The following is a 19,599-nucleotide window of genomic DNA, read 5'->3' as shown; positions in this document are numbered from 1 at the left end:
ACTCTTTCTTCATTTATTTTTTTAGCATCGTTCTTCTAGTTTAAAACCATTATTTCCTCTCAAAAAATTTTCTAATAAACTTTATAGAGGGATACTTGAGTATTTTGTTCTTAGGTTGTTGTAATTTTTTCATAAATGCTTCTAAATAAGACGGTGTTATTAAAATCCTAGGAAGTTTATTAAAGAAAGTCTTTTTGCACCAAATGAGAAGTAAGATGGTGTTATTAAAATCCTAGGAGGTTTATTAAAGAAAGTCTTTTTGCATCAAATAAGAAGTAATAAAGTTTTAATGATAAAGAATTGATCACTAACAACAATAAAACTTGATAAAAAATAAAGTGCTCCAACAAGTAAGTAATTTTCTTTGTTTTTATTTTAATTTATACAAAGATATATTGTATGATTAGTATGTATGTTATGATCGTTTTTGTTATCAATTATAAGTTTGCTATATATATATATATATGTTGATGTGTCAATCTAAAATACATTATTTAAACACATATGTTATGTTAAAGGTTAACTTTATAAAAATTATTATTAATTTGAATGATGAATGATTCATTAAGAAAAATCAGTTAAATATGCTAGTCAAGTGATAGGAAGAAAGTGCATTTTATCAAAAATAATATACAAGTGATAGGAAGAAAGAGCATTTTATCAAAAATAAAATACAAAATTATTTATTTTTAATTACTCCTTGATTGAGTAAAAATTACAATAACAATCAGAAATAAAAAAGCTTTTTACCTTTCCATATAAGTAATTTATTTTAAATTAAATTCACAAATAACAAGTGAAAAAGAACTTCAATTAACCAAATCTTAAGGGATTTGGGAAAATGCTTTCATCCAAATTTTATAAATTAACTTAAATCCTAGAATTTGAAAACTCATTGTATTTTACCCTACATATAATTTAGGTAAGGGTATTCAAAAAACTTAATTTATATATAATATTTTTATTATTAGACCAAACTCAACTTGCAAAAATCAATACTATGAATATTACAAATGATAATGGGTTAAAAAATCTAAAAAATAGATATCATGAATCGGGTAATGGGTTGAGATTTTTTAAACCGAATTAATTTAACCCAACTCGTATATCTTATACTTATTTTGTCTTTATATTTGATAATTTATAAATTGAGCATTCATTTTTATTTTATTTAAAAAAATTGATTGCAAATTGTTTTTAGTGGGTTTTCTGTTAGATTTCTTTAATGTAATAAAAAAACCTTGTTCCTTTACTGGAAGGGAGATGAGAGGTAACTAAAATTTAATAATGAAAATTAAATTTAAGATTAATGATTTTATAGCATCTACAATACTTTAGATTTGCTTTTAAATATTAACTCATAAAAATTAGTAATATAAACTCAACTCATACATATATGTAATATTCACAAAAAATTTAGTTCAACTTAATATATTAAACCCACTTGATTTTAAAAAAATTAAATAAGTGAAGTTTATAATTTATAAAATATCAGTTGTATATAATTACTTAGACCCAATTATATCCATAAAACACATAAAATTTATCTGAGTTTAATCAACTTAAACAAATTGGGTGATTAAGCCCAAACTTGTTTCTAATTAATGGACTATGACAGAGTTACCCAAATGATCGAAGTTGAGTACTGAATCATACTGGGTTCTTCAACCACAGCAATTAGGCTTCAATCACTAACTTTAACTTGGCCCATTAAAAGCAGCATCCATCCATCATCGTCTTCCTCAGTCATTAAAAAACCATAAGGGCTTAAAACTTTTGAGTTCTGATCACAAGATAGAGAGAGAGGGAGAGAGAGGGAGTGGGGAGAATCCTCTTGCTCATCAATTGTAATAAATTGCAAATCTAAATGGGTGATAGTTTATTTGAAGGCTTGCCACCACCTTCTCATCAGCAACAAAACCAAGAAGCAGAAGCTAACGATACTTCAAAAACAACTAAAAGAGAACCATCTACAGTGCCAGCTCCACCAAAACCAGCTTTGAAAAGTGCCCTCAAGCGCCCTAAACCAGTGGAAGCCAAACCAGACCCAGAAGGTAAACTTCCATACCTTTCTTTTTCTTTCTAGATTTTGTTCTTTTTATGCATATATCTTTGGTAATAGTTTTTGGGTTTTTCAATTTATTTTCAAGGTTTGAAGTTTTGGGTTTTTATTTTTAGTTTTTACTTGAGTCTAAACCACTGGAAGGAAAGAATTTTGCTTCAAGAATGTCTATGGAAGTGTACCTTGTGCTCTTTGTGATCATGTAATGACATTTGTTCTTATTTGAAAATAGAGTGTTTCCCATAATAAAAAGTTTGGTTTCTTTTTATTAATTTATTTTAAGTGGATCTGAAATGTCAGGGATACTTCAAGTACTGCTTGCATTAGTGTTTGTAATGGAGGGTTTAGTTTCTTTGTGATCATAAAGGATTTCTTTCTGATGATATTATTGCCACTGCCAGTTCTGAATTTATTTCTGAAAGACTATTAGGGTTTCTTTCACTCCATATATCTTGCGTAGATTCTGGACTTTGATATGATTTGGAGTTTTCCTAACACATCCTTTCAAATAGAAGTTTTATTTTATGTATCCTATTATTTGCTCTATAGAAGCTAAATGTCCCATTACAACTAACAGATGTTGCAGCTGAAAAGACCACTGCATCTGGAAGGCGGTTGAGGTTTAAAACAACAACAGATGCCTCAGAGACGCAAGTTATAGAGGCCATGAAGAAGATAGCATCGCATATCAAGACTCCAACTAAGTTTTCTAAGGCTTCAAAGCTTGCCATACAGCTGATTCAGGCTGGAAGTGTAAAACCAGGAACTAGTGACCACTTCTTTGCCATACTTGAGGCTGCCATGTCCTCAACCACTTCCTGCACAGATCCTTCTGTGCGGGCAGATTATCATGCCTTGTTCTCAGCAGCTCAGGATGCAGCTGAAGTAAGTACGTAGCATCATAGTATATTTTTAGAAGAAGAAAATGTCTCCTTTGGGTCTTACCATATTGTCCTATTGCAGTGCCTCAATAAGAAACAGAAGAACCAATTAGCTACATGGACAGTTAGGGCAGTGTTAGCAAATGACTTCTTCACTGATGACAGCTTTTTGGTATGCGCTTTACTTCTATCATGGCATTTTCTTTTTAACATCTCTGAATCCTTACTTCAAAATCCATCTTTATATGTCACAGTATGGAGTGTGTGACAGTCTGCAATAGTTTTTGACATTCATTTGTGCTTTGCTAATTTCTGGCTAGTTCTTGCTTTCATGTTTGCTTTGCTAGTATTTAGGATATTGGATATGAAAATCATCAAAATGTTCATATATGATTTTGGTTATCTGCAATTTCAATCAACTGTAGTTTATTTTGCATTCATTTGTTTTAGCTCACTTCTCCTTGCATTCTGTATCACTAGTAGTCAATATACTTGTTAGCTGTGGAAGTGTTAGGACTGTAAAATAACATTCACTCAATGAAATCAATCATGTGTGAGTATCATCAATCATTAAGGATTCAATTAGGGATTTTATTTTTTTTTGTGCGCGGCCAATTGCTTGCACTTCAAAATCATTATTTTTTTTCTCGAAAAAAAGAATGGCAGTGATTAATTGTTATGAGATTGAATTTACTGAATAATCAGCTACTAGAAGATATAGGATAATTGGTATCAACAAAATAATTGTTATTTTTGGAAGGATGGAAAAAGAAATGTAATATGTAAAATGCAGCCAAATATAAGTGTGGTTTCACCTGTGTGTAAGTTTTAATTTAAAACTATTTGGTGATGTTTCTGATGAGTGGGATACCCTAATCTTATTAATTTTTTCGGTCTTGACCATTGATATTTCATATAGATTGTTGTTGGGTTGTAAAAGCTATGGACCACAGTGGTTGAAGCTGATTCTTGTTGCCTACCATCATTAGTTGGGTAAGGCATTGTAGATTTATTTTCCATCAAGTAGATATTCATGAGGACCTTGTACTATATTTTCTTGTCCTTCGTTTGGTTATCATATGTAAGGAAACTCATAATGAACCTTGAAATACTAGAAAATATGAAAGACTAGCTCAGATTTTATAAATAAAAGCACAAGACTCTTAAAACTTTCAGAAAATTCTAGAATAGTCAAACATATAAAGCTTTTCTCCATTGAGCATTCAATGCAGACCACACACAAGAAACTCACTTAAATTAAGCCATAATGTAATATTAACGATCAACTTCATGGACCCACCACCTCCTATCAATTTTTTATAGATTAATCTCATGAGAATTTCATCTAATTCAAAAGAAGAATCAGATGAAAATAGCTCCTAGATTTCTTTTTCCTTGGCTGCATCTATCAGCTTGAACAGATTGAAGAAAGAATACATTTGATCCTAGTAGCATGTTCCTGTCCTCCTTAATTTTGAACGACATTTTCTTATCCTGGTAAAACAATATGTACTATTAAGACAAGACAGAGAAACTACAGCAAGGACATTAAGCTATCCTCCTACAGATGCCACTGGGATGGGCAGTTACTGCTGTAACATGGTCTTGTGGGTTCAAATTATTGGAGAAACTCCGTAAATTTCTTTAATGTCAGAAACTTAATTGAGGAATGGAAATGTTGGGTAGATATGCTGTTCAAGCTTAGAATGTTATTGATGACATAACCAGGATCTCTTTTGCTTTAATTTTATCCATTAAAAGTACCAAAGAAAATGAGTAATACATTCAAAGTCAATGATGGGCATAGTTGAAATTTAATGTAATATAGTTGATAATTTAGTTGGTAAAGTGGTGTTTGGATGTGGATGTGACTGTTGCAACCAAATGGTGCTTCCTAAAATACAGTAGAATATATATTTTTCTTGCAGTTTGTTTTTTTATTGGCTGATTAGTGGAACATCTTGTATAAATATACTTCGCTATGATATCAACCTCTCTGATTTGATTGGTCATGTCTAATTTATTATACTGCCTGATCTGTTTTCATCATGGTCTTTGGTTAACTTTTTTTTGTTATTTTTCTGTTTGATTTTGAACTTTTTGAGATGAATGTTCTGTTAATGATCTGGTCTTTCAAGTAAAACATAGACTGAGAATTAAAATGACTGACAAGTGTGATAACATTTTTTTTCAGTGATCTAAGAGTATGCTAACTTAAAGATGTTACTTCAGACATTGTAACTCGTCTGATATATGCTGTATTTTGTGGACCTTTATATAGTTTTCAAAGACAGCTGGACAGGTAAAAGATGCCATTGCTGATCTTCCTGTTGCAACCAAGGATGATGACATAGAGGAGGCTGCATCACTAATCGATAAGCCAGCGACAACTGATGAATATAGTAAAAGAGAAAATGCATGTTCAAGTGCTGAAGCTAAAGAGAATAAAGATGTGTCTGATCCGTTTGGGCTTGATGCTCTGATTCCAAGCACAGTGAAGAAAGATGAGAAGGTAAAGGGGAAGAAAGATATGCCAGCCAAGGTGAGGGAGGAAGAGGAAGTAGAGAGTAAGAGATTCCTCAAGTACCAGCGAGAGGCCTTGATTACCTGTTTAGAGATAGCTGCTCGGCGTTACAAAACACCATGGTACAAATATTCACCTTTTCTGCACATACTGCACACACACTTCGAGATGTCAAATACTTTTCTGCACTGCGAGTGATAATCATGTAGTATTTTTTATTGAAAAGCTCGAAACTTTTTCATGTCAGGTGCCAAACAGTGATAGACATTTTGGTAAAGCATGCCTTTGATAATGTCGCAAGGTTCACATCTTGCCAAAGGGATGCCATTCAGAAACTTTGGGCTTCCATACGGGAGCAGCAAACACGGAGAAAGCAAGGGAAATCAGTAAATGGGAAACTTGATGTGAATGGTTTTGAATGGCTTCAACAGAAGTACGCTGGTGAGAAAATCAGTATTCGGCACTCTGTTGGTGGCAGTGGGGATCGTCGTGCCTCACAGTGGCTTGGTTAGCAGTTAGTCTGCTGCATTGTAACCCAGCATTTGCAGTGACAGCTGAACCGTGAAGCAAATTGGATCTGTTCGAAATTCTGGTTGTCTAAATCTAACATGTATTGTTACACATTTTCAGGAATACCATTAACATGTGGAACTTGTGTTGTCGCGTTTGCCTTCTCTGGCCTGTTGCCTAAAATTCGCATTAGAATCTCTGTGGTTTTGTTGTTGACAATCAGCACCAAAGTACGAAACCCTCTTGTACTTGATTTACCAACCCTTGTTGTGAGATATGGCAACAATGGTTACTTCTCACAATAATTTATCTATCTAATCAGTTAGTTAATTCATTTTTACATAATTCTGCTACTTCCTGAATATTATAGTAAAATTGAATAGAAAATAAGCGACACCTGAATTCATACATGTTAGATTATGAACTGTTAAACAAATTCATTTTATGTACTAAGAAGGTTTCTAATTTTTTCATAATTATAATAATCACTAACAACTAAGTACAATTTTAACAAAAGAAAGTATGTAAATCGTCAAGAAATTACCTTTATGTGATTATAAACTAATATGCACTTGCATTTATTGCATCGTAAGCTTGAAGGTATTGCAAATATAGCATCTTCAGATAACCATATCAAGCACTAATAGATGTCATCTTTGCTACCATCCTTGAGCATATAAAAAGCCAATTGACAATTGGAACCTATTTGGTTCAAAACCTGCTTTATAATTTACAACACTCGAGAGCGGGTTGGAGGTGCCCAACAGTTAGAAAACAGAGAGAAACTCGCGGGAAATTCCTCAAGGAAATGAGGTTTTGTTGCCCCAATCTAGGAAAGGTCATTTTCCAATGTTACAGTCTCTAGCTACATCACACTTGCAGTACTGCAAATATTTCAATATTTCCTTGCTTCTTTGTAGTGACGTAATGAAAGAACTACATATTAACAATGCTAATCGAGAGTTCAAGACGGTCTTATATAGGATCCTAAATTTCAGATCAAGAGAAGGTTAGGATGCTGCTGGTTCAAACAGACATCTTTTCCCAGTTGGACATTTGATAGAGCTTGAACATAGCTTTCAATGTAATTATCTGCCTGTACATAAACGATTTATAATAATAATACGGGAACTTTATTGGTATCGTTACCAATAACCACCACAAGAACAAGATCCTTCTCTAAAATGGTGAAAACGGTTACGGTCCCTGACTATAATTACCCTTTTGTAGATCTTAGACAACAGCTTGGTTACTGTATGGCAGTCATCACAAATTCGGAGATTCTTAACAACTCGAATAGGAGTCCCTGGAGCAGTACTGATGAGACCGAAAGCCATCGCCAACTTCTCGCTATGGTAGTTAAGTGCAGTTTCTTTCTCTTCCTCGTCAATATTGTGCAGGACTACAGATGTGTCTGGCAAGTAGCCAGCCTCTTTTAATTTCTTGCTCATCTCAGCTAGCATTTCACTGATTTTTTCAATCAGAGGGTGTGCTGTATCTCCCATTTTAAAATCGTGAACTAAACCATTTACTTCGATTGAGCTCATGCCCGGTTCCTTTTTTATTCCTGTATCCTTCACAGCTTTTCTCATGCCTGCAACATCATTCCATCTGTTTGCTGCAGCATAAATATTTGACATGAGAACCTTGTAACCACAATTTTGAGGTTCCAATGCAAGAAGCTCTCCCGCTGCTAATTCCCCCATGTTAGAATTTTTATGAATCTTGCAAGCAGCAAGCATAGCACCCCATATTGCAATATTAGGTTTCACGGGCATGCTTTCAATCATCTTATAGGCCTCATCAAGCAGTCCAGCTCGACCAAGAAGATCAACCATACACCCATAATGCTCAACCTTTGGAACCAAGCCATAGTCATGGATCATTTTCTCAAAAAGTCCTTTTCCTTCCATCACCAAACCAGCGTGACTGCAAGCATGCAGAACTCCTATAAATGTGATGTCATTGGGTTTTACACCCAGTGTCTCCATCTCTGTGAATAGTTTCAAAGCTTTCTCACCATATCCATGCATCCCGTATCCAGCCATCATTACATTCCATGTGCAGATGTCTCGATCTATGGCTTCGCTGAACAGCCTCTGAGCCCCACTAATATCCCCACACTTGGCATACATGTCTATTAAAGCAGTTTTAAGTATCACATCTACTTCAACACCTTGCTTGTCTATGTAAGCATGAAACCACTTGCCCATGTCAAGGGCTCCATTTTCTGCACATAACGAAAGCAGGCTTACCATTGTCAATTCATTTGGCCTCACTCCGTTATCCATCATCTGGGCAAATAGTTGAAAAGCATAATCTATACAATTAGCTTGTGCATAAGCCGAAATCATAGCTGTCCAAGTCATAACATCTTTGATCTTCATGCTATCAAATATAGCTCTTGCACTTCTTGTCTCGCCACATTTTCCATACATGTCAACCAAAGCAGTGGCTAAAGCCAAAGACATTCCAAACCCATTTCTTAAAATGTAGGCATGTAGCCGCTTGCCCAATTGTACGGCCCCTACAAATCCACATGGAATAATCAAACTCAACATGGTGATATCATTAGGAAACACATTTTCTTCAATCATTCTAACGAATAATCTTTCACCCTCTTCCAAATCTTTGCACCTAATGTAGCCAGCAATCATGGCAGTCCATGAAACAATGCTTCTTTGACTAAAACCATCAAAGAGTGTTGTTGCAGCATCTAAATTTCCACACTTTGCATACATGTCAATCAAACAAGTAGTCAAAGGCACAACCATTTTCTCACTATTGCTATTCCTTATAACATAACCATGCATTGCTTTCCCCATTTCAACATTCTCAAGGTCAGAAAATAGATTAACCATGCTAATCATAGCAACTTCACTAGGCTTAACATTCGAAAAACGCATATTTTCAATAATTTTCAACCCTTCATTGAACAATTTGCTTCTACTGTAAGCTCTAATCATCGTACTCCACGAAACAACATCTCTCTCACTCATTTTATCGAACAGGAATCGTGCCGAAACTAAACTACCACATTCTGAGTACATTTGCATCAATGCATTGACTACAAAAACATCACTAACCAATCCATTCTTAACAGAAAAACCATGAATCTCTTTCCCCATCTGGGCTACTGAGATCTGGCTGCAAGCTTTAAGAACTGATGGTATAATGAAACTGTCAACTTCTATGTCAAGTTTTCTCATGTATGTATAGGTGTTCAGTGCATATCTTGGCTTGTTGTTTTTAATGTATGATGTTATAAGGAGATTGTACCGGGCTTCAAGGCTTAAGTGTAATTCGAAGGGGCTAAAAGAAACTTGTTGGGCGTGATTGAAGTGGGTTCTGATTATGTGGGCATGGAGCTGCTGGGTTTGGTCAAGACAGAGGTGGTTATTAGGAGTGAAAGATGGATGCTTTTGGTGTTTGTTTTGATGTTGCGGTGATGGGTTTTGTGGGGTTTTGGAGAAGGTGGAAGGTGGAGTAATGCGTTGTTTGAGTTTTTGAAATGTGAGAGGGAGGAGGAGGGAAGTAGGCTTGGACACCAGCGGCATTTCCATGATTTAGCCCGTTTTCTTCTGGGCATCCTTGTGAAGTTGTCATGTAAGGTGGTCACCTTGCATGTTTTTTCTTTTCAGCCACACAAATATCATCCATCAACCCCCCTTTTCACCCTACCTTTCCCTCTCTTTACAATTCTTCTCTCTTCTCTATTCCTTTTTATTTTTTTACATACAATTCTATGATTTTTAGAAAAATACTCTCAAACCCACACGGCCAATCAAGTGACCTTTTCTCAGACAATGAAGCTCGCCTTTTCGTTTCACAAGCTGAGAATATTTAATCTAAGAAATCTCAAGGCAAACATTTGAATTGGACATTGGAAACTTTATTCTTTGATTTTGAGGAAACCCAGGAACATGTTCTTATATATTCCTTTGCTTTATAAAAATATGTTATTGATAAAATATGTAGTATGTAAGAGTACATGGATAAGTTTCTTTTTTATTTATTAGAATGAAGAGGAAGGGATTTTTATGTTGAATTAAGCATTCCTAATATTTTCTGCTTTACCTTGTTTTCATTGCGAGCACCTCTGGTTCATGTCCTCGAGTTCTGCAAGAACAGTTTCTTTTGATTTTATTCTGTATTGAAGCATAGAATATTCGACATTCGTAAAGGCTTTCTTGCATCTTCGGCAACACGGGAACAACTGCTTTGGAGTCATGCTCCTTGTTTTATTTTTGTTTTGTTTCTTGCTTCTAACTCAAAAAGGAACAACAAATTCTCTAACCCTTAACCACATGACCCAACTGCAGTCGACCTTAATTTGCTTGTTGCTTTTAAAAAGCACTCTATCACCTCTGCACCAGAAGGACTTTGTTTTCTTGCAATTCGCATTAAAACTACAAAGTCAAATCAAGATGAAGCCTCGTAGTCTGAAGTTCTGGTTTCTGATGCTTGAGTTGCTCACAAAATCCCTTTGTTTGTCCAGCTATGCATGCTAACCTTATGTTGATATCAGTTGCTAGCACTGAAGTTAATGGTCTCCATTTATTTTATAAGTCGAAAAATATAGAACAAAATCGACAAATGAATTATCAGCCAGACGTAGTACTAGCTGGGCGATGTTCTCGAATAGCTGACAATTTTCCAGCAAGCCTGCACACACCAATGCGGAGGCAGTGATTAATTAGGCAAATAATAATTAGAGAGCTTGTCGTAATCCTGATTAAGCAGCTGATAGAACTATAATTACACAAAAAATATTACCTTGCTCTTACTTTTGGTGTATTCCTTTCCAAGAGATCATGGCAAGCCTTTAAAACACAATTAAGAAAAGAAAGGCTACGATCACACATAATAAGCAAGAAGCTCATAAAATACACAAACGTTTGTATGCATGCATGTTTGTGTAGCAACCAGCCATCAAATATCAAACTACAGTAGTGACAACTGCTTGGAAGTATTAAACCTGACAAAGTGTGGGACCGAGTGTGTGTGTGTGTGTGAGCATTAAAAACCCTGCCAAGTAAGACCAGATGCATAGCAATGACAACATTAAACGTTTGATCCTACGCATACAAACTATTAGAAAGGAAGCATGCGTAGATGATAAGGCTGAAACTTTCTAATTGCAGTGTTATTTTGATTTGCAGTTGCTCCCAACACATTCAGTAAAAAGCAGGGATTTGAGAAGGTAAAAAATAAAGGATATTTCAGCAAATAAACGGAGAATAAACAGTGAGGGGTGTAGTACAGAAAACTACTTGGTCCATTTCAAGAAGATAACTAACACATTACACTGCATACGAGGATAAACTCATGGAACTGTGAACTGAAAAAGATTGAAATCCTTCCCGACATGGCATGTCAAAAAACTAAATAAAGTTGCTTACCTGTCATTTGTCCTCCAAATCTGCCTCTTACAGTACTCTGTAAATTCCAATCGAACTAAAGATCAGAATGATTGCATGGTGTGCATCAGAGATATTGACTGCCACTCTACGACAAAAACAGAGCTAGCACAAAGACCCTAAGCTGAAAACTTGAACCATATTTCAGCTGCCAGAACTTTGTATCACAAAAAATTGAACTTTGTCAACTAAATGGATCCTTCAGAGCTTTAGAATGTCCAACAAGAGCATCTTAAACTATTCTCGTAATTGAAAAGTACGCACACAAGAGCACAACTTTTTTGCTCTCCCATCTCTTCTTTTTTCTTTAAATAGGCAAAGCTCAAAAACGATGAAACAGATAAACTGGCACTCCTCGGCTGCAAATGCATGAATTGCAAAGCTATGGGACATTTAGGAAATGAAAAATTGTTTTACATCCATACAGATGCTTTACTAGATATAAGCTGTTGTTGTATAACCTTTAATGGTCCAGCCAAATCTTTAAAGAAGCCCCTGAATAAGGCGCAATATACCTTCAGATTTTCACAATCCTCTTGGCCAAAATTATGAAAGCAGATGAAAGGTATTATCAAAATGGCATCGCAGAGAACAAACTTTCTAAGAATGACTTGAAACAATTCTCTGAATTAAGCTGCTCATGACATGCACACCTTATACTGAGAAAAGCATGTAGAATTGCATTGTTATGCTATCTTCTACTTCATATCACTTCTTTTTGAAAAATAATACAAGCTAGCAAAGGGAATAACAGATAACACACAATGTTAAGGGTCAAGGAGGCTTCCATCATATATCGGCCACTCTAACACATCATTTTAGGATGGAATATGGACGTTCAAGATGTGGAAACCTAAAAGGAGAATGATTAATGGAATCTTAAATCATTATGTATCATAAATTACAAATACTACAAAAAAATAAGTTGCCTCCTAACAAATAACACAGCAGAGTATCAAGGCAGCTTGCTAGTTTTGATAATAGAAAGGATTGCAGTAACCTGATATAGGGCATTGATGCCCATATCAATCCCAAGTTCAAGTCTTAAGCATTACTAGCACCATACAACACCGTGTATTAATCTCCATGTAATCAAGAGTAAAATAGAGTTGCTAACTCACTATGATTTCACTCCCAGTCCTCATCACTCAATTGATCATCGGTCTCGTACCTTGGTGGCCTAACCACCAACAACACAGTCCCTAAACATTCCACCACATTCCTTTCCTTCAACGCCGAACCCCTTTCAACCTTGAAATCACCACCGGCGCCGTCAAGAGTAACCAAATAAAACCCGTCATCTGCTTTCACTTCCTTGCTCCCCCTATCAGCAACCACCAAAATAGACTCCTCTTTATACCACCTATTTGCCTTCCATGGTAATATCCTTGCATCTGGAAAAGCCACCGCCACTCCCCCTCTACCCAACCCAAGTACCGGTTCCCACCCTGGCAACACCACCCACCTTTCCCACGCTTTCTCTGCCACCACCACACCAAACTCACCCTGGCCCTTACACTCCCATGGTGCTTCCACAATTTTTCTTTCCCCGTCCTCTGATCTACAAACAGGTAAAACCACAACACTACTCGCCTCCGCAACCTCACCAATCTTCAACCTCACAACCGGAACCCGAACCCCATCTGCTGTTTCTCCTTCTGCCCTCTCTTTCCTTTCTCCTCCTTCTAACTCCTTCAAAATCGCACTTTTCGCTTTTTCAGACTCTGCAACCTCTAATGCCATCTGTAGAGCATTAGTCCGCGACTCTGACGGATTCTTATGCTCTCTAGACTGCCTGTAGTACATAAACGACAGGCAGTCTCCTGGGAGAACGTACTCAAAGCTCTCCCAGTACTTATCCCCGCGCCTGCGAGGAAAATCCTTCATGGCGCGGGCCAAATCTTGAGCACCCTTAGCGTCCATCTTATTAAGAACGATATAGCGGGCAGCTGCAGACCGCTGCGTGGCGCTAAGGAGACGAATTTCATACAATAACTCCGCACCACCAAGGTCAAATGATGCAACAATTTCTGGGTCAGTGTTAGACTGAACTAAAGAATCCCTCACTTGAGCTCCAACAACTAAACGGTTTTGCTCAACCCCAGAAATACCAGTGGCTTCTTCTATTGATGGTGGAGTAAAACCTTCTTGGAATAAAGAAGGGATTAAAGGGGCATACTCGTACCAAAGGCCAAGACGATTAGCAAGGATTTCGAGACGAGAAGGGGCGTCAAGAGACTTGTATTGAGAAGGGATAGGAGAAGGTGGAGGTCTAAAGGGTTGGTAGAGTTGTTGATTTGAAGGAGGTGGAGAAGAGGGGATACGAGTGGCTGAAACTGATAGCGTTTTGGTGGGTTTAAAAGGGGTTTTTGACGAATGAAGGATAAAGAGAGGTTGTTGGCTAAGGAAAGGAGAGGAAAATGGTTTGCTGTTAGAGCTTGAAAGAAAGAGAGGCTTGTGGGTGTTTAGAGTTGGAGAAAGCATAGTGACTGAGTGACTGAGTGAGAGAAGTGATGGGCGTTTGAGGAAGATAGGGAAAGGGTGCCTTATCTTGAAGAGAGGGAGGGGGGGGGAAGGAGGTAGAAGGAACAGTTTTGTTTTGTTGTGCTCTGTGGGTTGGTTGGGCCTTGTAAGCGGGAAGCTAACAGGATTGAAATTCGGAGTTGGTCTTGTTGAAATTTATTGGCGTAGGAATGGGCCTTATTGCAAATAGACAACTATTTATAAATGATTTTTAGCTGCATGGATATACATTTCAAAAATATTTTAATAAAAATTAATTTTTTTTAATCTGATATTATCAAAAATAAATTTTAAAAAATAAAAAAAATATTATTTCAATATATTTTTAAATAAAAAATATTTTTAATATATATATATATATTCTAAAAAAAGTATATTTTCAATCAAAATATGTATTTTTAAGAAACAACTCTTTTAGAGTTTCCTCAGTGAATCAATATTTAATTATTTTTATTTATTATTTTTAATAAGACATTTCATAATGATGTTAATTGATTGAATAAAATCTTCTATAAACTTATCACAAAAAGTTCATTTTCATCCAAAATACATGTCTTTTTGAAACAACTCTTTTAGGATTTCCTCAATCAACATGTGTTCAATTTTTAATAGATAAGAATTATTTTCAATATATATCATTTTTAATAAGACGCCTTTTAATTTATTGAATAGAATCTTATACAAATTTTCTATTAAAATAATATATTTTAAATCAAAATAGGTGTTTTTTTAAATAATTTGTTTATTTGTTTTGAAAAAATAGATTTTTATTTTTTAATAAATATGAATTAGTTTTATTTATATTTCTAATAATACATATCATTATATTAATGTTTTAATTTATTAAATAGAGACTTCTATAACTTTTTTTTTAAAATGTAATTCTTTCAACTAAAATGCACATTTTTTAAAAACAAACCTTTTATAATTCTCTCAAGAAAAAAACAAGTGTTTAATTTTTAATAAATTGATAATATTTTTATTTATCCTTTTTAATAATAAGACATATCATTTCATTAATGATCTCAATTTATTATTGAATATACCATCTTATAGCTTATCCACAAACTTATATAATATGTAATATTAACAAATAACTAAAATAGAATGAGGATTTATTGTAGCTCCTTTTATATTTTATTGTTCATTGCTACAGTGTAAAGACTATTTTTCTATTCCTATAAAAAATTACATACCGTTAGACCAGGGTTATTTTAGGTTTTTTCAACTAGGTACGTTAGTTATTACTAATTTGTTTGGAAATATTTGTATATATTCAATGTTTTGTGAATAGTAAAATAACTAAAATATCTTTAAAAGTTAAAAATTTAGTGGTCCAGGGGTAGGTGTATTTAAATATTTTTTAATTTTTTATACACAATAAAATTATATATGGACCCTTGGATATAAGATATTTAGTTCATTGTATTTAGAGGTCTTTGGATTTTTTAACCTAGATTATGTTATTAATTATAAGTTTGGTTGAGTGTGATAACATAATTCCTCTTTAAGATAATATTTTTTTATTGAAAAGTTGTTGGCATGACAACTGCATACTTTCTGCAACGTTTATGATAGTTTTTAACAATAAAAAAATATCTTTTGCTGTCCTAGTTGATTTCTCTCCATCTTCTCTTTTATTATAGATGAGATATATGTGCTCTAAGTGTGACCGGTGTATTGTCAATGATCATTTCCTTTTTTTTCCTTCCTTAATTTCTTTCTTATACACAAGTAAATACATTATGGTCCTCGTTGCTTTTATTCTTTTTAAATTCAAACCTTTTAGTATTGATTGTTGTTTTTTAGTTATTTTTTGTTGTTGAAGTTTTATTTCTTTTCAATTTAACCTTTGGTTTTTAATTTGTACATATAAGATATTTTGATTCGGTCCTTCTACTTTTTAATTTTTTATTGTTTTTCTTTGTCATTTTTTCAAAAAATTTATATTTTTTTAGTTTATCCTTCAAACCAAGCTTATCATTTTTTTTCAATGATAATAATGATTTCAATTTGGTCCATTTTTTTTTTGGTTCTTTTATCTAATTTTTTTATAGTTTTAAATTTTATCCTTCAAATCAAATTCATAATTTTTATTTTTTTCAACATCATCATCATCATCAACAACAATAATAATATTTGAAATAATGGTCACGGTAATAATAATAATGATAATGATAATGATGTTAATAATAATAACGATGATGATGATGATAGTAATGATATTATTAATAATAGTGGTGATAATAATAATAGTAATAATAATAACAACAATAACAAAATTAGTAGTGATAATAATATTAGTAATTATTGTAGTGGTTGTGATGGTAACAATATTATTGGTACTACTACCACTACTAATAATGATAAAGATGATGATGATGATTAAAAAATTTAAAATAAAAATACTAATATTATTGATGACATAATGATAATGATGATGATTATAAAAATTGAAATGAAAATACAAATATTATTGATGACAACAACAAAAGCGAAATTAGTTGTGATAATAATAATAGTAATTGTTGGGGTGGTTGTGGTGGTGATAATATTACTGCTACTACTACTATAAATAATAATAATAATAATAATGATAATAGTTATAATGATAATATTAATGTTAAAGGTCTTACTTATTAATAATAGTAGTGATAATGATTTTTATTTTTTTTTATTTTTTACAAATTTATATATTTAGATTTTTTTAATTTAATTTTTTAAAAATTAAATTTTATAATTTTTTTAATTAAGTATTTTAATTTTAGTTACTCGAGTTATGATTTTTTTAAAAAAATAACGCTTTATAAACAATATACTAAAAGGCGTGGGGAAAAAACACTGTAGCTTTCCCACGCCTTTTAATAAAATTTATATATAATAATAATAATATTATTATTATTATCTGATATTATAATTATATTATAATATTTTTTTGTTTTTTTTCTTATTTTTTTATGTCTTTATGGGTTTTTTTTCTTTGTTTTTTTAATAATTTTTTTTGTTTAATTTAGTTTGTTAATAAATCCCGAGTTTGATGAGTTAACCTGATTTGACGAGTTAACCCAAAATTTCATTTTTTTTCTTTTTAATTATTTTTTTTTCATTTAGTTTAGTTTGTTAATGTTAAATTTCTTTCTATTTAATTATTAAACTTTCATGACATGACTCCCAAGCTTGACAAGTTAACCCAGTTAATTATGGGTTAGCTCGCTAATTTTTTTTCTATTTACTTATCAAACTTTCATAACACGAATCTAAAGTTTGAAGGGTTACCCAATTAATTTAGATTTTTTTTTCATTAGTGTTTTTCTTCTTGGGAAAAGCATCGTAGCTTCTCCACACCTTTTTATCATAATAATAATAATAATTATATATATATGTGTGTGTGTGTGTTTTCATTTTTCATTTTTTTTCTGTTTTATTTTTGGTTTTTATGCCTTTATGGGTTTTTTTTTTGCTTTTTTTCTTTTAATAATTTTTTTTGTTTAATTTAGTCTGTTAATAAATCCCGAGTTTGACGGGTTAACATGATCTAACGAGTTATCCCGAAATTTTATTTTTTTATATTTTTTTAATTATTTTTTTTTAATTTGTTTAGTTTGTTAATGTTTTTTTTTTTATTTAATTATCAGATTTTCATGACACGTTTTCCAAGTTTGACAGGTTATAAAACACCGTAGCTTCCCCATGCCTTTTAATAATAATAATAATAATAATAATAATAATAATATATTATATTATAATTATATATTTTTTTCATTTTCATTTTTTTGTTTTTTATACCTTCATGGGTTTTTTTTCCTTTTTTTTTAATAATTTTTTTAAAATTTACTTTGTTAATGAATCTCGAGTTTAACAGGTTAACCTGATTTGACGAGTTAACCCAAAATTTATGTTTTTTTGTTTTTTCTCATTTTAATTAATTTTTTTATTTAGTTTAGTTTGTTAATGTTAAATTTCTTTCTATTTAATTATGAGACTTTCATGACACGTTTCCCAAGCTTGACAGGTTAATCCAGTTAATTATAGGTTAACCCGTCAAATTTGTTTTCTATTTAGTTATCAAATTTTCATGACACGAATCTAAAGTTTGACGAATTAACTTGATTTAAAGGGTTACCCAATTAATTCAGATTTTTTTTTCATTAGTTTTTTTCTTTGTGGGGAAAGCACTGTAGCTTCCCCACACATTTTAATCATACTTATATATAATAATAATAATAATAATGATTATTATTATTATTATTATTATTATATATATATATATTGTTTTTTTTTTGTTTTTTATGCTTTTATGGTTTTTTTTCTTTTTTATTTGTTTTTTTCCTTTTAATAAATTGTTTTGTTTAATTTAGTTTGTTAATAAATCCAGAGTTTGACGGGTTAACCTGCTTTGACGGGTTAACCTATTAATTCAATTTTTTTTTCTTTTTGCTTCATTAGTTGTTTTTCTTCATGTTGGTTTTTTTAAATTAATCTATTTAATTATCACACTTTTATGACACGACCTTACAACCAGATCCACATCCAAGACTCTTGAGTCCAGTGTTGCAACCAGATTCACTTAAACTTGAGTCATATAAATTTAATATTATTATAAATATTACTTTTGGGTCAAGCATTGCAGCTAAACCAAAGACTCTTGGATATATCTTTGCAGAAATACATAACATTCTTAGATCTTATTATTTTTTAATATTTTTTATGCAAGAAAAAAATAACCCATGGTGTATGTCTTTGTTTTGTTTTTTTTCTTTTTCTTTTTAAGTCTTTTACTGTGGATTGCACAATGCAATCCACAATGAAAAAGATAATGCCTTTATTTTTTTTAATCTTTTTATTTTTTTTTGTTTTGAAATTCTTCTTTTAATTTAGTTTTTTAATATTAAATTTTTTCTGTATTAGATTTTCATGATACAGATCCCAGATTTGATAGGTTAACCCGAATGATTGAGATTATTTTTCTTTTTCCTCATTACTTTTGTTCTTTCAATTTTATTTTTTAATATTTTATGCAGTTCATAATGAAAAGACTGATGCCTTTAGTTTTTTTTCTCTTTTTATGTCTTTCACTATGGATTGCACAATACAATTCATAGTGAAAAGGTTGATGCTTTTTTTTTTCTTTTTAATTAACTTTTTTTATTTAGTTTGTTAATATTAAATTTTTTTCTATTTAATTATCAGACTATCATAACACGTATCTCAAGTTTGACGGGTTAACCCAATTAATTCAGATTTTTTTCTTTTTCTTCATATTGGTTTTTTTCTTTGTTTTATTCTTTTAATTAATCTATTTAAGTATCATATTTTTATGACATAACTTTGCAGTCAAACTCATATCCAAAAGTATTAGGTTTGGTATTGTAGTCAAATCCATTTAAACTTGAGTTTTTCAAATTTAATGTTATTATAAATATTACTTTTAGTTCAGCACAATTAAACTTAAAACTTGTAGGTATAATTTTATAAAAAAATTAATATTTTTAGATTTTAATTTTTTTAATATTTTTTATATATAAAAATTGACCCCACATGGAGCCAGGAGCGCATCATTTAACTAGTAAATAACTATAATTCATTACAAATGGCCATTCTGGTCTAGCAAACCGACACCACAAAATCCATAAAGAAGTAGCAAATTCATAATCAGATGAGGCGACTCCATGGAAAGAC

At 32.3% G+C, this 19,599-nt stretch overlaps 3 protein-coding genes and 1 long non-coding RNA gene across 5 annotated transcripts; 1 reads left to right on the top strand and 3 right to left on the bottom strand.

The window, feature by feature from the left end:
- The first annotated feature begins 1,756 nt into the window (after positions 1 to 1,756).
- LOC105135376 (nucleolar/coiled-body phosphoprotein) lies at positions 1,757 to 6,274 on the top strand. 2 transcript variants are annotated; one of them, XM_011040229.1, is made up of 5 exons: positions 1,757 to 2,054; positions 2,649 to 2,947; positions 3,026 to 3,115; positions 5,225 to 5,589; positions 5,715 to 6,274. In XM_011040229.1, the coding sequence occupies exons 1-5, from the start codon at positions 1,868 to 1,870 to the stop codon at positions 5,977 to 5,979; spliced, it is 1,206 nt and encodes a 401-aa protein (XP_011038531.1). In that variant the 5' UTR covers positions 1,757 to 1,867; the 3' UTR covers positions 5,980 to 6,274. The 2 variants fall into 2 exon arrangements, with proteins under 2 accessions (XP_011038531.1, XP_011038530.1); XM_011040228.1 differs by having other exon boundaries at positions 1,758 to 2,054; positions 2,640 to 2,947.
- A 674-nt stretch (positions 6,275 to 6,948) lies between these two features.
- LOC105135375 (pentatricopeptide repeat-containing protein At3g26782, mitochondrial-like) lies at positions 6,949 to 9,894 on the bottom strand. The gene has a single exon (XM_011040227.1). It carries the CDS (start codon positions 9,538 to 9,540, stop codon positions 7,123 to 7,125), a length of 2,418 nt encoding a protein of 805 aa, XP_011038529.1. The 5' UTR covers positions 9,541 to 9,894; the 3' UTR covers positions 6,949 to 7,122.
- Positions 9,895 to 10,097: 203 nt separating this feature from the next.
- LOC105135374 (uncharacterized) lies at positions 10,098 to 11,372 on the bottom strand. The gene is made up of 2 exons (XR_844166.1): positions 10,754 to 11,372; positions 10,098 to 10,642 (listed from the first exon to the last, which is right to left on the bottom strand). It is a non-coding gene; the product is annotated as an uncharacterized LOC105135374 (long non-coding RNA).
- Positions 11,373 to 12,247: 875 nt separating this feature from the next.
- Positions 12,248 to 14,036, bottom strand: LOC105135373 (rubisco accumulation factor 1, chloroplastic). Its single transcript, XM_011040226.1, has one exon. It carries the CDS (start codon positions 13,879 to 13,881, stop codon positions 12,526 to 12,528), a length of 1,356 nt encoding a protein of 451 aa, XP_011038528.1. The 5' UTR covers positions 13,882 to 14,036; the 3' UTR covers positions 12,248 to 12,525.
- Positions 14,037 to 19,599: the final 5,563 nt, after the last annotated feature.

Source organism: Populus euphratica, unplaced genomic scaffold, assembly GCF_000495115.2.
Source record: "Populus euphratica unplaced genomic scaffold, PopEup_1.0 scaffold64.1, whole genome shotgun sequence".
NCBI classification, from domain to species: domain Eukaryota; kingdom Viridiplantae; phylum Streptophyta; class Magnoliopsida; order Malpighiales; family Salicaceae; genus Populus; species Populus euphratica.
The sequence above is the reverse complement of the archived record's forward strand: the minus strand, read 5'-3'. Positions and strand labels throughout refer to the sequence as shown.

Excerpts from the sequence above, each read along its gene's own strand:
- LOC105135373 (XM_011040226.1), bottom strand. The coding sequence starts at position 13,881 with ATGCTTTCTCCAACTCTAAACACCCACAAGCCTCTCTTTCTTTCAAGC.
- LOC105135376 (XM_011040228.1), top strand. The coding sequence starts at position 1,868 with ATGGGTGATAGTTTATTTGAAGGCTTGCCACCACCTTCTCATCAGCAA. Across the intron at positions 2,948-3,025 it reads CAGCTCAGGATGCAGCTGAA|TGCCTCAATAAGAAACAGAA; the intron begins GTAAGTACGTAG and ends GTCCTATTGCAG. Across the intron at positions 3,116-5,224 it reads TCACTGATGACAGCTTTTTG|TTTTCAAAGACAGCTGGACA; the intron begins GTATGCGCTTTA and ends ACCTTTATATAG.
- LOC105135375 (XM_011040227.1), bottom strand. The coding sequence starts at position 9,540 with ATGGAAATGCCGCTGGTGTCCAAGCCTACTTCCCTCCTCCTCCCTCTC.